At 36.6% G+C, this 17,964-nt stretch overlaps 1 protein-coding gene across 4 annotated transcripts in view; it reads left to right on the forward strand.

Annotated features, from left to right (window-relative positions):
• Positions 1-17,964, forward strand: part of PIK3CB (phosphatidylinositol-4,5-bisphosphate 3-kinase catalytic subunit beta) — a 203,721-nt gene that overhangs the window by 72,324 nt on the left and 113,433 nt on the right. For all 4 annotated transcript variants that reach the window (XM_077864962.1, XM_077864961.1, XM_077864964.1 and 1 more), the window contains 2 exons: positions 10,364-10,550; positions 16,100-16,325. In XM_077864962.1, the coding sequence (XP_077721088.1) occupies positions 10,380-10,550; positions 16,100-16,325 (397 nt within the window). In that variant the 5' untranslated portion in view covers positions 10,364-10,379. The remainder of the gene's footprint in view (positions 1-10,363; positions 10,551-16,099; positions 16,326-17,964) is intronic.

Genomic DNA, 17,964 nt, shown 5'->3' on the forward strand with positions numbered 1-17,964 from the left:
TAATAGCTTCCTGGAAGAGTTTTCATCATTGTTTCATGCTTGTCCTCAGGCTTTGATCATTTCAGTTCAAACAGAAGAGTGATGCAATACTGAGGATCCTGCTGGCTTGATAGCCTTGGGAAGGACCTTCTTTTAAAGAGAAAGGAAGGAGGGGCACCTGAGTGGCTCAGTCCACTAAGCATTTCGGCTCAGGTTATTATCTCCGGGTCTTGAGATTGAGCCCTCCATCAGGCTCCCCATTGATCTACTGGAGATTCTCTCTTTCTCCCTCTGCTTCTGCAGATACATAAATCTTTAAAAAAGAGAAAAGAAGGAAAACATAAAAAATAAAGGGAAAATAGATTTTAAAAGCATGCTAATTGCTAGAGAAGAAAATCTGACTTTGGTCTTGGCTCTGTTGCTATGTCATCCTAGATAATTAATTTCTCTGGGCCTTACTTTTATTATCTTTAAAATGAGAAAGGTTTATAACTTTTTAAAAAGATTTATTTATTTGAGAGAGTGAATGCACGGGGTGGGGCGAGGGGCAGAGGCAGAGGGAGAGGGAGAGAGAGATTCTCAAGTAGACTGTCTGCTGAGCATGGAGCCTGATGCTGGGCAGGATCGCTTGACTGAGATTAGGACCTGAGCTGAAATCAAGAGATTTCAGGCTTAACAGACAGTCACCAGCAGGGTCCCCAGGGTTTGCAACTCTCCTAAACTGAAACTCTTGAGTTAATTCTTAGGCTGGACTCTTGTGTGTGGTGCTCTTATGAAATAAGAATGACAAAGGGAAATAGGAACCAGATATATTTTATATTTAAATGTGTAGCAATAATTTTTTTCAAAACATCTCTACAAAAGATTTATTTGTTAGCATTTGGTTTGTTACCTCATTTGTTTAGCAACCATGTCACAGTTTCAATCTGACAAAGGACATGCTGTTTTGATAACAGCACATCTTGTGAGTATGCTTCCTCTCTCAGTACCTATGAAAAATGTTGTGTAGGATGTTATGAAGAGCTACAGGTTACCCTGTGAGTAATTAGACCACTCCACCTGTAAGTTTACACTTACTAAGAGTCATGAAAATTAAGAGCTAGTCATACTGGCCTTATATTCCTCTGATTAAGGGGCTACAGTTTCCTTTAATTGAGCTTTTTTTTTTTTTTTTTTTAAACCTTTCAGGAATTAGCCAAAGACAGCATAGCCAAATGCAAGAAACACCATTGGTTTACCAGTAGAAATGTATGACAAATTGTGTTCATTACTATTTTAACTATGGAGTATAATTGGGTCTAGATAAAAACATTTCTAGGTCAAGGTACCTTGGTGGCTCACTTCGTCATAATCTCAGGGTCCTGGTATTGAGCCCCACCTCTGGCTCCTTGATCAGCAGGGAGTCTGCTTGTCCCTCTCCCTGTGCCCCTCCCCCTGCTTGTGCTCCCTCTTTCTCTCTTTCTTTCTCTCTCTTTCAAATGATGAAATCTTAAAAGAAACCCCAAACTTTTCTAGGTCATCACTACTTTGAGAAATAGTAGGCATTGTTGAAGAGCAGTGGTTCTGAAAGTGGACAGTGTGACCTCCCTGCTATATGGTGTTTTTTGAAATTTGTAAAGGGTGATTATTTTTGTACTTGTTGATACAATGATTTGAAGAGGTGCTATTTACTAGTAGGTAATGGATTATTGGACATCCTGCAATGCATAGGATTGTCTTTTTTTTTTTTTTTTAAGATTTTATTTATTTACTTGACAGAATGACAGAGAGCAGGGGGAGCGACAGCCAGAGGGAGAGGGAGAGGCAAGCTCCCTGTAGAGTGGGGAGCCTGATGAGGGGGCTTGATCTCAGGACTCTGAGATCGTGACCTGAGTTGAAGGCAGACGGTTCACTGTCTGAGCCACCCAGGCTCCCCTAAGACAGTCTTTTACAACAACAAAAAAATGCCTCATGTACAAGACAATTTTTGAATTTCTTCCAGATATGTGTGTAGGTGAAAACCGTTTATTTTTATCTGAGCTGAGATATTAACTCTGTATTAGGTAAAAATATAATGCAAAGTATTTTTTACATGATTTCAAAATATTGATTTTGAAACATACAGATTTGGAAAACCTGTGGCACCAGTGAGTGGCATTTGTAGTATTTGATCATTAGTACAGCACATTTGGGTTAGTCTGCATTAGTATTTGTCATATCCATGATGTTTCTATGTATAGAGGCAAACATGACTGCTTTATAAAACAGGTTTGGTTATGCCCATGTATTTACATATTGAGAAAAGCTTTATTATTTTCTTTTATTTCTCCTTTTATGTTACAGCTAGGGTATTAAATAGATTTATTTTGAAATTAGGTATATATATATGTAAATTATGAATAATTTCATTTCAGATTTTTAAAGTGTATATAATATTTGTTTAAAAAGAATATGGAGGGGGACGCGTGGGTGGCTCAGCGGTTGAGCATCTGCCTTTGGCCCAGGGCATGATCCTAGAGTCCCAGGATCAAGTCCCACATCAGGCTCCCTTCATGGAGCCTGCTTCTCTCTCTGCCTGTGTCTCTGCCTCTCTCTCTCTCTGTCTCTCATGAATAAATAAAATCTTAAAAAAAAAAAAAGAGAGTATGGAATATGAGAGGATTGAAAACCATTCTTCTGGGTAGTATTTAGCTTAAAGTCCTTGAAAACATTGAGCATTGGTTTATTTTTTATTTTATTTAAATTTTTTTAAAGATTTATTTATTCATTCAGAGAGAGTGAGAGAGAGGCAGCGACACAGGCAGAGGGAGAAGCAAGCTCCATGCAGGAAGCCCGATGTGGGACTCGATCCCGGGTCTCCAGGATCAGTCTCCAGGCTGCAGGCGGCGCTAAACCGCTGCACCACCGGGGCTGCCCAGAATAAAAGTTCTTTTATTAAAGTGATTCACAGGGACACCTGGGTAGCTCCATGGTTGAACGTCTGCCTTTGGCTCAGGGCATGATTCCGGAGTCCCGGGATTAAGTCTCACATCGAGCTCCCTGCATGGAGCCTGCTTCTCCCTCTGCTTATATCTCTGCCACCTCCACCGCCCCCATGAATAAATAAATAAAATCTTAAAAAAAATAAAGTGAATCACAAATATAACCTACATATTAGGCTGTAATTATATGCTCTATGTTGACCTGAGTGTCTTTTTTGTTTTTGTGTTTGTGTGGGTTTTGTTTTGTTTTGTTTTTTGGAATGCAGTGCTTAGGTTATAGGTAAGATATATTTCATGTTCCTCTTCACATGACAGAAGTTTATGGATTAGAGACGAAGTGCTATTAGGTGAAGCTTGATCCCATTGTAAATGATGATGCAATCAATTCTGTACATTTGTTAATATTTTTCTGGTTTACTCTTTTACGGAAAGATACATCTATAAAATATAGACTGCGATTTTATAAAACCATTTGCAAATAGACAACTGATATCTGAATTAAATCATTTCAGTTTTTTTAATTTAATGAGTTCTAGGAGATCTATATGTGCATGGCATTTTATCTATATAATGGTAAATATTACCCTGACTTCATGGAAAGATGTCACCTTTGTGGGCTGTATATGGAATTTCTTAGATTGGGTACTGAGAGATTGCATTGAAGGCCACATAGTTAAAGTTTTCCATGTTAAGCATGATTTAAATTACATTTTTTATTTTTATTTTTTAAAGATTTTATTTAATCATGAAAGAGAGACAGAGAGAGGGAGAGAGACAGAGACACAGGAAGAGGGAGAAGCAGGCTCCATGCAAGGAGCCTATGTGGGACTCGATCCCAGATCCTGGGATCATGTCCTGAGCCAAAGGCAGATGCTCAACCTCTGAGTCACCCAGGCATCCCCCAAATCACATTTTTTATTGTCTAGTATAATTGGTCTCCTAAGTGACTTCCATAGAATTTGTTTCATTCATTAATTCATTTAGCTATATGTAAGTAACTACTGAGACCATAATATGTGTCAAAGCTGCAGATAAAGAGGTGGAAATAATAGGAATTTGGGAGCTATTTATAAGCAACCAGCTTCAATGTAGTATGCTCCTGCCTTGACATAGGTATGCCTTGGTGCTTGGGTGTATGTATTCCAAGAGTCTAGAGGAGTAAGAGTTGATCAGGAGATAATGTAGATGAGGACATCTTAGGGAGAGGGAATGATGTTTAAAGTAGGAGGCAGGAGAGAGTATGGGATATGTTGGCAAATATTAGTGGCTCAGGGTGGCAGGATTAAGGATAGAATGTGTGAGAGTGTTGAACAACAGATCCAGAAAGGAAGGAAAGTAAGGGCCCAGGAATTCTTTTTTGTAATTTCTTTTAGTTACAACTACTTCAAGAAATTCTTAAATCTACCATAGTGCTTTTTCCTCCAAGACCCCCCAGAAGTTCGGAATTTTTTTTATCTGGGGAGTTAATGCCATTGGGTGGTGAGGTGCTGTCTCTTTGCAAAGATTGCTGTTCTGGGCCTCAGGCCTGAGGAAGCCTCAGCATTTCCAGCTATCTTGTAATAGTGAGATCTTAAATGTTTTGTTTTTATAGTTTCATGATCTTTTATTACTATTGTTATTCATTAGGTGATTTGGTTTTTAGTTGTGAGAGTCTTGCTAAAAATCTGTGCTGAAGAAAGTAGGGGCATGTACAGGTTTATCATGATTGTAATTGTGTGACAGGTGGCTGATGTTTCATAATCCTTTCTCTATTTTAAATGCTAACTTTTGTTTTTCCTCTTTTGTTTTCCTTTTATTGAAAACTCTTGATTCATTATCATACATACTGTAACTTGGTGTGCAGGAGCTGGCTTTCCCCAATCTTTGCATGGTGGTAGATGAATATAGGCAAAACATGGTCTTTTTATTTAATTTGGTATAGCATGTTTTCTAGAACACCTGATACTTGCATGGCTTGAAAAGCTCCTCTAGGGATCCCCGGGTGGCTCAGCAGTTTAGCTCTGCCTTCAGACCAGGGCATGATCCTAGAGACCGAAGGATCGAGTCCCACGTCAGGCTCCATGCAGGGAGCCTGCTTCTCTCTCTGCCTGTGTCTTTGCTTCTCTCTCTTTCTCATGAATAAATAAATAAAATCTTAAAAAAAAAAAAAAAAAAAGAAGCTCCTCTACTAAAGACTGTCTCCAAAGGCTGCTCTGCAGTGATGTACCTAAAGCTATTTCAGGGCCAGTGACTATTTATGACATCTGTAGTAACTTTGTATAGTTTGTTCATGTTTATAAAATTATCAGTTGAGAGTGCCTAAGTATGATGACTTCTCCATACACTGTGGTAAGAGACAATACTTTAAAAAAGCATGGGAGCGGGGATGCTTCGGTGGCTCAGTAGGGTAAGCATCTGTCTTCTGGCTCAGGTTGTGATCCTGGGATCGAGCCCCACATCAGGCTCCCTGCTCAGTGAGGAATCTGCTTTTCCTTCTGTCCTTCTCCCTGCATGTGCGTGCACACACACACACACACACACACACACACATACACTCTCCCTCTAAATTTTTTAATCTAAATTTAAAAAAAAAAAGCATGGAGAAGAAAAGAAAAAAATATAGGGTGAGCTCTCAAGGAGCTTATAGTTAACATAATGTGATTATGATTAAATGTCTCAAACTTTTTTCTGGTAGTTTAATGGTTATTATGCAGAAGGTGGTGTAAGGCTCACACTTTACAGTTAGACCCAAGTTCAAATCCCAGGACTGCCACTTGGTGGTTTTGAGATCTCAACCTGTTTATGTTCCTCAAGGAATAGCAGTGTTACCATAAGGTGGTAGGAAGGATAAAATCTAGAATTGCATGTAAAGAAGTTCCTAGAATGGTGACACAGAGTAAAAAGTCACCTTTAGCTGTTTTAGATTTTATCGTTATCCTGTGAGCTTTTTTTTTTTTTAATTGTAGGAGTAGGGATAATATTTTGTCATTCGTTAAACAGTTACTAAATGGCTACTGTGTGCTAGTCAGTTTTAGGTAAATGAAACTAGTTGAAAAATGTATAACTCAGAGCTCAAAAGAACTCAAGCCTTTTTTCTTTTTTTCAAAGATTTTATTTATATGCGGGGGTGGTGTGGGGGGGAGAATATGAATGAACAGTAGGGAGGGGCAGAGGAAAAAGCAGACTCCCCACTGAGCAAGGAGCCCTATCCCAGGAAAGGACCTGGAGGGAGATCATGACCTGAGCCAAAGGCAGGTGCTTAACTTACTGAGCCACTTAGGTGTCCCAAACTTAGGGCTTTTGAATAAAAATAAAAAACAGGGAATTTTTTAATTGTCTTTACTAAGTTCCAGGTGTTCTTTCTTCAGTATTTATTATTATGCTCTAAAGTAGTTACTGTTGATCTCATCATTTCACAGATAAGGGAATTTAAGTAGGGAGAAGATAACGTGACTTGCTAAAGATCTTTCAGCCAGTTAGAGATGGTACCAGCTCTCACAAGTAAGCTGTTGGATTCTGAAACCACAGTCTTTCAGCAGTGCACTGCTCTTCCTTCACAGAAACAAGGCTGCAACATGAGAAAGATTCAGGGTCTGTATTAGTGTCCATTAAATGGGTCCAGACTATAAGATGTATACGAGTTAGTAGAGAGGAATCAGTAAATGCTGCAATGTTCAGGCAGTGCAGTTTCTCCCATCCTCATCAACATCTGTTGTTTCTTGCATTAATTTTAGCCATTTTGACAAGTGTGAGATAGTATCTCGTCCTGGTTTTGATTTTTATTTCCCTGATGATGAGTGATATTGAGCATCTCTTCATGTGTCTGTTAAACATCTGGATGTCTTCTTTGGCAAAGTGTCTATCATTGTCTACTGCCTGTTTCTTAACTGGGTTGTTTTTTGGGTATTGAATTTGTAAGTTCTTTATAGTTTTTGGATACTAACCTTTTATAAGATATGTTGTTTACAAATATCTTCTCCCATTCTATAGATTGCCTTTTAGTTTTGTTGATTGTTTCCTTGTCTGTGCAGAAGTTTTTTTTGTCTTGATAAAATCCTAATAGTTCATTTTTGCTTTTGTTTCCCTTGCCTCTGGTGACATGTTCAGTAAGTAGTTGCTACAGCCGAGGTCAGAGAGGTTTCTATTTGTGTTCTCCTCTAGTATTTTGATGGTTTCCTGTCTCACTCTAAAGTCTTTCAACCATTTTGAATTTATTTTTGTGTATGGTGTAATAAAGTGGACTAGTTTCATTCTTCTGCATGTTGCTGTCTAGTTTTCCCAACACCATTTATTGAAGAGACTGTCTTTTTTCCATTGGATATTCTTTCTTGCTTCATTGAAGATTGGTTGATCATACAGTTGTGGGTCCATTTCTGGATTCTCTGTTCTGTTCCATTGATCTATGTGCCTGTTTTTGTGCCAGTATCATACTGTCTTGTTGACTACAGCTTTGTAATATAGCTTGAAATCCGGAATCATGATGCCTTTGGTTTTTCTTTTTCAGAATTGCTTTGGCTACTGGGGGTCTTTTGTAGTTCCATGCAAATTTTAGAATTTTTCTAGCTCTGTGAAAGGTGCTGGTGGTATTTTTTTTTTTTTTAAGATTTTATTTATTTATTCACGAGAGACACAGAGAGAGAGAGAGCGAGAGAGCGACAGAGACACAGGCAGAGGGAGAAGCAGGCTCCATGCAGGGAGCCCGACGTGGGACTCGATCCCGGGTCTCCAGGATCACACCCCGGGCTGCAGGCGGCACTAAACCGCTGCGCCACCAGGGCTGCCGTGCTGGTGGTATTTTGATGAGGATTGCATTAAATGTGTAGATTGCTTTGTGTTTATTTTTTTTAAAAGATGTTATTTATTTATTCATGAGAGAGAGAGAGAGGCAGAGACACAGGCAGAGTGAGAAGCAGGGAGCTCCATGCAGGAGGGCTGCCCTGTGTATAAATATTTTAACAAGGTTTATCCTTCCAGTCCCTGAGCATACATTGCTTTTCCATTTACTTGTGTCCTCTTCAATTTCTTTTATAAGTGCTCTATGGTTTTCAGAGTACAAATCTTTTACTTAGTTAGATTTCTTCCTAGGTATCTTACTGGTTTTGATGCAATTGCAAATGAGAAAAATTCCTTGAATTCTTTTTCTGCTGCTTCATTATTAGTGTATAGAAATGCAACACATTTCTGCACATTGCTTTTATATCCTTGGGTTTTGCTAAATTCATGTATGAGTTCTAGCAGTTTTTTGGTAGAGTCTTTTTCTGGTTTTCTACGTAGAGTAACATGTCATTGGCAAATAGTGAGAGTTTGATTTCTTTGCAAATTTGGGTGCCTTTTATTTCTTTTTGTAGTCTGATTGCTGAGGCAAGGACTCAGTTAAATAGTAATGGTGAGAGTGGACATCCTTGTCTTATTTCTGATGCTAGGGGAAAGGCTCTCAGTTTCTTCCCATTGAGGATAATATTAGCTGTGGATCTTTCATATATAGCTGTTATGCTGTTGAGGTATGTTCTATCTATACCCACTTTGTTGAGGGTTTTTATCAGGAAAGTATGCTGTATTTTGTCAAATGCTTTTTCTACATCTATTGACAGGATCATATGGTTTTTATCCTTCTATTAATATCATGTATCACAACGATGAGTTTACAAATATTGAACCATCCCTGCAGTCCAGGAATAAATCCCACTTGATTGTGGTGAATTCTTTTAATGTACTGTTGAATTTGATTTGCTAGTATTTTGTTGAGAATTTTTGCATCCATGTTCATCACGGGTATTGGCCTATAGTTCTCCTTTATTAAGTGGGGTCTTTAGTTTTGGAATCAAAGTAATGCTGGCTTTGTGGAATGAGTTTGGAAATTTTTCTTCCATTTCTATTTTTTGGAACAGTTTGAGAAGAAACTCTTAACTCTTTTTAACTCTTTAAAATGTCTGGTTTTTTTTTAAAAAAAGGTAGAATTCCCTTGGGAAGCCACTAGCCCAGGGCTTTTGTTTGTTGGGAGATTTTTGATTACTCATTAAATTTCTTTGTTGGTTATGTATGGGTCTATTCAAATTTTCTATTTCTTTCTGTCCCAGTTTTGACAGTTTGTAAGTTTCTAGGAATTTGTCCATTTCTTCCAGGTTACCCAGTTTGTTTGCATATAATTTTTAATAGTATTATAATTGTATTTCTGTGATATTGGTTGTGATCTCCTCAGTCATTCATGATTTTATCTATTTGTGTTCTTCCTCTTTTCTTTTTGATATATCTGGCTAGATGTTTATTTTATTTTAATTTAATTTAATTTAATTTTATTATTTTCTTTTCTTTTATTTTAAGATTTTATTTATTTATTCATGAGAGACACACAGAGAGGCAGAGACACAGGCAGAGGGAGAAACAGGCTCCTTGCAGGGAGCCCGATGTGGGACTCGATCCGGGTCTCCAGGATCACACCCTGGGCCGAAGGCAGGCACTTAACCGCTGAGCCACCCAGGGATTCCCCTGGCTAGATGTTTATTATATATTTTCAAAGAACCAGCTCTTAGTTTCATTAATCTGTTCTTTTTCTATATTACTTCTTATTTCTGCTCTAATCTTTATAAGTTCCATTATACTGGCTTTAGGCTTTATTTCCTTTTCTAGCTCCTTTAGGTGCAAGGTAAGGTTGTGTATTTGAGACTTTTCTTGCTTCTTGAGTTAGGCCTGTAATATAGTATACTTACCTTTTAGGACTGCTTTTGCTGCATCTGAAAGGTTTTGGGCTGTTGTGCTTTCATTTTCATTTGCTTCTGTGTGTTTTTATTTTATTTTATTTTATTTTTATTTTTTTATTTTTCATTTCAATATATATTTTATTTAGAATGCAGCACTAACAGCATGATGATAAACCATCCCAAATTTATACCAAGAAGCACATACTCCTTCAAACGTATCATTTTTCACAAGTAATTTAAGTACAACATTATTGTCATTTGTACTAGAGTCAAAGACGACATTTAGATTCTTCAATTTTGGAGCCTTTAGTAACATCAAAATGATGGGCTAGTCAGGCAGAAGAAAGAAACTCAAAGGCAGTTTCTTTTTCTTCTGCCAGTTCCTTTGCAGTTAGATCCATCTTCTCACAGGAGAAATCATTAATAGTGAGACCTTCAACAATCTTCCAGGTCTTATTCTTGATTATAACAGGGAATGAGTACAGCAGATCTTCTTTTTCGCATGATGTACTTTTGTTGAATTTGAGTCAGTGTGGTGTGTTTATGTATATAATGTATGGAATGATAACCAAAAGTATTTTTAAACAACAATTTATTTCTGGTGGCTTAATCTTTAATTAGTCAACTGTTACATTATTTGCTATATTGAAATCCAGTGACTTATTATGGATTGGTGGGCTTTATGATATTTTAGTATAAGATCTGGCTAATTTTCGGGTTCACTAAGTTTTACTTAATACTTTCTAGGGCCCCATGGTTATGAATGTGCTTCAATTTCATAATGCCTCCTGCTATGGCAGACATCCTTGACATCTGGGCAGTGGATTCACAGTTAGCATCTGATGGCTCCATACCTGTGGATTTCCTTTTGCCCACTGGGATTTATATTCAGTTGGAGGTTCCTCGGGAAGCTACCATTTCCTATATTAAGCAGGTATGTAATTGGTAGAATTTTTATAAATGTAGCTTATTTATCACTTAGGGGATGATACTCTATTATAAAAAAAATTACCAAAAAAGAGAAGATGTTATTAATGTGACTATATTCTATAGAAATGTTATTAATGTGACCTAAAAATTAATCTTTAGGTCACTGATTTTAAAGACTTTGATACATGTTTGGTCTTTTGTAGATATATAAAAGATAATTCTCACTCTTACTTTAAACAATGTGTGATATCTGATTTAAGAAAAATTAACCTATGTTAGTTTGAAACCTTTGTTCAGGCTGCTTAAAGGAATTTGACATTACCAAGGAAGTTTTGAGTTAAAATCTTTTTAATTACTATCTTTGAACTTGTCTTAATTTTTCTGTATGTGACTTTTGGTTGATTGTCTTTTCTTTCCTTTTCCTTCCTCCGTACGCTGACTTTTCATGGTAACTGTGGGGAAGAAAGGTTTCCCCCAGTCATAAGTAGCATGCCTTCCTTTGGAAGCAAATTCTTTTTTTTTTTTTTAAAGTTTTTATTTTATTATTTTTTAAAGATTTTATTTATTTATTCATGAGAGACACATAGAGAGAAACAGGCAGAGACATAGGCAGAGGGAGAAGCAGGCTCCATGCAGGAAGCCCAATGTGGGACTCGATCCCGGGTCTCCATCTGCAGGATCATGCCCTGGGCTGAAGCTGGTGCTAAACCGCTGAGCCACCTGGGCTACCCTTTTTTTTTTAAGTTTTTAATTTAAATTCCAGTTAGTCAATATACAGTGTAATACTAGTTTCAAGTGTACAGTATAGTGATTCAACAGTTGCGTACAACACCCTGTGCTCGTCAGTACAAGTGCACTCTGCCCTCCTTAATTCCCATCACCTATTTCACCCATCCCCCTCAAATCATCAATTTGGAAGTAACTTTTTTACATAGCAAGGCTTGCTTGTTTCGTTGGATTATTTTTTAAAGTGAATTGATGAGTGATACTGATTTGTGAGTACTATGAAATGTAAATGAAATTATTTTTCTAAACTTTCTTTTTAACATTTTTCAAATAGCTGAATCCAGTATGAAAATCAGAGCATATGATTTGGCTATTGTGAGTAATACTATGAATAATGGCTATGATGAACATTGATGTACAGGTATTTGAGTCCTGCTTTCAATTTTTTTGGGTATATGTCTGGAAGAGGAATTTTTATATCATATGGTAATTCTGTTTTAATTTTTAAAGAATTGCCAAACTGTTTTCCACAGTGGTGTTACCATTTTTCATTCCTATTCAGCAATACATGGGGGTTCTAGTTTCTCCACAGCCTGGCTAACACTTGTTATTTTCTGTTTTTGTTGTTTGTTTTCTATCACCATTTTTATGGCTGTGAAATGGTATCATATGCAGTATTTATTTGTATTTCCTTAATGACTAATGTCAAGCATCTTTTTTTTTTTTTTAAGATTTTACTTATTTATTCATGAGAGATACATACAGAGGCAGAGACACAGGCAGAGGGAGAATCAGGCTTCATACAGGGAGCCTGAAGTAGGACTCGATCCCAGGACCTCTGGGATCATGCCCTGAGCCAAAGCCAGACGCTCAACCATTGAGCCACCCAGGCGTCCCTCTTTTCATGTTCTTATTGGCCATTTGTAGACTTTTCTGTTCAAGACCATTGGACATTTTTAAATTTAATTGTTTACTTTTTGTTGCTGAGTCACAGGAGTTCTTCATATATCCTGTATATTAGTCTCTTTTCAGAAATATAATTGGCAAACATTTCCTCCCATTCTTTGGGTTGCCTTTTCACTCTCACAGTAGTGTCCTTTGATGTATAAAATTTTAAAAGTTTTGATGAAATCCTTTTTACCTATTTTTTCTATTGTTGCCCAGCAGCACTTTCTCCAGTATATAACTGAATCTGAGGATTATCTGTGATTTTTACTCCAGGTCTATTATTTTCAATTCTTGGTTTTTGTGCTAGCTGCAGTTAAAATTTGTAATCCCCCTTTCCATTTCTATGATGATTTTCTTTTATATGACCTTATTGAGGAAACTTGGCAGAAGATGACAAGACAGTGATTCTGCTTATCTTGATAGGGCAGTGTGAATTAATGAAGATAACCTGATGAATAGAATAGACTAGAATGCAGAAAAAATAATATAAATTTTGTATGGGGTGATAATACATACTTTGAATTTTCTATTTTTTCTGATTCGAAGTTATTTATGTTCATAAGAATAGTAAATATGGGGGTGCCTGGGTGACTTAGTTGGTTGAGTGTCTCAGGATCCTGGGATCAAGCCCCAAGTCAGGCTTCCTGCTCAGTGGAGAGCCTGCTTCTCACTTTCTCCCCGCTGCTCCTCGTGCTTGTGCACATGCACTGTCTTTTCTCTCTCTCTCAAGTAAATAAAATCTTAAAAAAGACACAACAACAAAAAAGAGTGGTAAATATGGACATCTTCATAGATACTCACTTTTTAGAAAAATTGAAATGGAGTCGATATAATTACATTACTTTCAGGTGTAGAAACTCTAGTGATTCAACAGTTACATACATTATCAAATGCTCACCATGATAGGTGTAATTATCATCTGTCACCATACAAAGTTATTGCAAGATTATTATTATTATTTTTAAATTTTGGTTATTTATTCATGGGAGACACAGAGAGAAGGCAGACATAGGGGGATGGAGAAGCAGGTGCCTCACACAGGGAGCCTGATGTGGGACTTGATCCCAGAACTCCAGGATCACACCCTGAGCCAAAGGCAGACACTCAACTGCTGAGCCACCTGGAGTCCCTATTGCAAGATTATTGACTGTATTCTTCCTGCTGTACTTTTCATTTCCATGACTTATTTATTTTATGACTGATATTTTGACCTCCTAATCCCCTTCACCTATTTTCCCCTTCTCCCCACTTTGTCCCCTCTGGCAACCACCAGTTTGTTTTTTGTGTTTATTAATCTGCTTCTGTTTTTGTTTTTATATATTTTTATTGTTTATTTATTTAGTTTTTGTTTTATATTTATTTTTATTTATTTTTTAAATTTGAAGAGTTTATTGGAACAAAAAAATCAATTCAAATCTGGCAGTATCAAACCGGAAAAAGTTCATGTTTGTGTTTTAGATTCTGTATATAAGTGAATTCATAAGGTATTTGTCTTTCTCTGACTTACTTAGTGTAAGACTAGTTTTTTTTTTTGATATACTTAATAAATGGCATTGTTTTTCATTTCTCTGTTAGTGTATAGAAACAATAGATTTTTATATATTAGTTTTGTATTCTGTAACTTTAGGGAATTCTTTATTCTAAAAGTTTTTTGTGGACTCTTTAGGGTTTTTTTAATATATAGTATCATGTCTTCTGCAAGTAGTGACAATTTTACTTCTTTTTTTTTTTTTGACAATTTTACTTCTTTAGTGATTTGGATGCTTTTTCTTTTTGTTTGATTGCTACTACTGGGTTTTCCAGTTTTGTGTGTTGAATGAAGGTGATGGGAGTGGACAGTTTTGTCTTGTTAGTGATCTTAGAGGTAAAGCTTTCAGCTTTTCACTGTTAACTAAGATGGTAGCCGTGAGTTTGTCATATATGGCTTTATTATGTTGAAGTGTATTTTCTCTATTCCTACCTTTTTGAGTTTTTATAATGAATGAATGTTGAATTTTTCTTTTTTTTTATTTTTTTATATTTTTTTGAATGTTGAATTTTTCAAATCCTTTTCTACATCTACTGAGATGATTGATGGTTTTTATCTTTAATTTTATAAATGAGGCATATCATGTTGGTTAAATTGTGGATAATGAACCATCTTTGCATTCCTGAAATAATTCCCATCTGATTGTGAATGATCCTTTTATTGTCTTTTTGAATTTGCATTGCTAATATTTTGTTGAAGATTTTTGCACCTATGTTTGTTGGCGATTTTGGTATGTAATTTTTTTTTTTTTGTAGTGTCTTTGTCTGGTTTTGGTATCAGAGTAATGCTGGCCTTGTAGAATAAATTTGGAAGCATTGCTAGCCCCTTCTATTTTTTGGATGAGTATGAAAAGGATTGAGGGGTGCCTAGGTGGCTCAGTCAGTTAGGTTTCTGACTTAATTTTCGGCTCAGGTCATGATCTCAGGGTCGTGAGATAGAGCCCCAGGTCGGGTCCCTCATTCAACATGGAGTCTGCTTGAGAGTCTTTCTCTCCCTCTCCCTCTCCCTGTGCTGTACATATACATGCTTTTCTCTCTCAAATAAATATAGAAATAAAATCTTTGAAAAAAAGAAAAGGATTCTTTTTTCCCCCCCTAGAGATAGGGGTGGAGGGAGAGTGAGAGGGAGATAGAGAATCTTAAGCAGGCTCCATGCTCAGCGAGGAACCTGTGGTAGGGCTCAGTCTCATGACACTGAGATCATGACCTGAGCCGAAATAATTTGGATACTTAGCTGACTGAACCACCCAGGTACTGTGATTATCTTTCTTTTTTTTTGTTTTTGTTTTTGTTTTTTTAAATTTTATTTATCTATGATAGTCACACAGAGAGAGAGAGAGAGAGAGAGAGGCAGAGACACAGGCAGAGGGAGAAGCAGGCTCCATGCACCGGGAACCTGACATGGGATTCGATCCCGGGTCTCCAGGATTGCGCCCTGGGCCAAAGGCAGGCGCCAAACCGCCGATCCACCCAGGCATCCCTCTTTTTTTTTTTTGAATATTTGATGGAATTTACCAATGAAGCCATCTGTTTCTAGACCTTTTATTGTTAGTTTTTAAAATTACTGTTTCAGTTTCATTACTGGTAACTTCTGTTCAGAATATCTGCTTTCTTTTCTTTTCTTTTTTTTCTTTTTTTTCTTTCTTTTCTTTTCTTTTCTTTTCTTTTCTTTTCTTTTCTTTTCTTTTCTTTTCTTTCTTTTCTTTTCTTTTCCTTTTCTTTTCTTTTCTTTTCTTTTCTTTTCTTTTCTTTTCTTTTCTTTTTTCTTTTCTTTTCTTCTCCTTCCTTCCTTCCTTCCTTCCTTCCTTCCTTCCTTCCTTCCTTCCTTCATCTGCTTCTTTCTGATTCAGTCTTGGAAGATTCTATGTTTCCAGGAATTTATCCATTTCTTTTGGTTTTCCAGTTTGTTGGCATATAACTTTTTATGGTAGTCTCTTTAAGTCCTTTGTATTTCTGTGATATCGATTGTAACTTCTCTTTCATTTCTGATTTTGAGCCCTCTCTTTCTTGATCAGTCTGGCAGATAGTCACTTAATAACTTTGTTTACATAAGTGCAGTTTTTTGTGCATTATACTATCATTTACAAAAATGGGTTAATATTCTCTTGTAAGTTGGTGTTTTAAAAAACTTAATATATCTTAACTTTCCATTTTATTGAGTATTTTTATTTTATTTTCACAGATGTGTAATACTTTATAATTGATTTAGCCAATCCTTTATTGCTAGACATTTGGCTTGTCCTTTCTTTTTGAGTTTTATAAAGAGTTCCACAGTGAGTATCCTTCTAGGTGTATCTTTGTATGCTTGAACAAATTTTTCTGTTCCAGAAGGTCTCTTATTTTTTCCTGCAGATTTTATGGAAACAAGTTCACAATTATCCAATGTTTAACCTCCTTATGGAAATTGACTCCTATATGTTTGCATGTGTGAATCAAACTGCTGTATATGAGGAGCTTGAAGATGAAACAAGAAGACTCTGTGATGTCAGACCTTTTCTTCCAGTTCTCAAATTAGTGACAAGAAGTTGTGATCCAGGGGAAAAATTAGACTCAAAAATTGGAGTCCTTATAGGAAAAGGTAATTTAAAAACTTCTCTGTATGAATTCTTAACATATTTGTTGTTATATGTATAAACATATAGTAGGTATGATCAAAGACATTGCTTTTCAGAGTGTGATCCAAGGACCAATGCTTATTTGTAAATTGATCACCAGTCTGAGATAAGTATAAAAATTGAGAGTAAATGTATATAAATGCCCATAGCAATGTGATATTACCATAGTGTCCCATGGGTTATGTTTTTTATACTTTTTCTAGTGACTTATTTTTATTTGCCAAAGTATTGTCTTTTGGCATATTGGAAAGAAAAGAGTTGTCCCTTTGTCTCAGTTTGAGAAACCCTTTTCTTAGAGATAATCCTCCATTTCTTTTGAATTACCTCTACTGTATACACACAATTTATATATGACTATACCAAGACTCGAAGCTGATTGAAAAATTTCTATAAATAACCCAAATTATTGACAAATTGTACTCCTTAACTAAAATTATCTTTAAGTAGAGATACTTCTGTAGTGAGTCAAGATATATGTCCATGTTATTCTTTGCAAATTAGTTCCAGAGAGAATTGTAACCAAGAAAATATGGTAGAGCCTCTCTTGCTATAATAATCGTGGATGTAACAGGGGCCAGTGGTAGATCAGTATCCTCCTTTATTTTATTTTTTTAAAGATTTTATTTATTGGGCAGCCCAGGTGGGTCAGCGGTTTAGCGCTGCCTTCAGCCCAGGGCCTGATCCTGGAGATCCAGGATCGAGTCTCGTGTTGGGCTCCCTGCACGGAGCCTGCTTCTCCTTCTGCCTGTGTCTCTGCCTCTCTTTCTCTCTCATGAATAAATAAATAAAATCTTAAAAAAAAAGATTTAAAGATTAAAAAAAAGATTTTATATATTTATTCATGAGAGGGCAGAGACATAGAGGTAGAGGGAGAAGCCGGCTTCTCCAGGGGAGCCCCATGTTGGACTCGATCGCGGGACTCCAGGATCACCCCCTGAGCTGAAGGCAGATACACAGCCATTGAGCCACCCAGGCATCCTGATCAATATCCTGCTTTAGACAAGATACTAGAATTAAGTACTACAAGAGGTTAACTGCAGAGGAGACTTGAAGTTTACTTATTTTGAAGTAGCAGTTTTGTGTTGTTGTTTTTATTTTATTTTAGAGACTTGAAGTTTAAATACAAAACCAAACAATCCACTGGAAATTTTTGGGTTTGGATTGGCCCCTTGCATTAATTAAATTCACTCTTATAGGATAATATGTTACCACTCAATTTAATATTATAAGTATTCGCAAGATGACATAGTAGCATCCTCTCCAAGAGCCATGCCCTGTCAGATTGCGTTCTTGATCTTGACGCATTGTGATTTGGGCTAACTAATGATTACAAATGTGGGGCTATGTTCTTCCCTTTGAATACTTAGAGCAGAACCTCCATTCCCAGAATGGAGCCCAATATCGGACTTGAACTCACTACCCTAAGATCAAGACCTGAGGTGGATCAAGAGTCAGATGCTTATTAACCAATTGAGCCATCCAGGTGCCTAGACAACCCTAGTGTTTAAGAAAGTTTGATTACTTCAGAGGATAGCTAGTTTGCTTAGGTAATAATTTTTCCCCCTTTAATAGGTTTATAATTATTTACCATACAAGATTTTC

This window comes from Canis aureus, chromosome 22, assembly GCF_053574225.1.
Source record: "Canis aureus isolate CA01 chromosome 22, VMU_Caureus_v.1.0, whole genome shotgun sequence".
Lineage (NCBI taxonomy): Eukaryota > Metazoa > Chordata > Mammalia > Carnivora > Canidae > Canis > Canis aureus.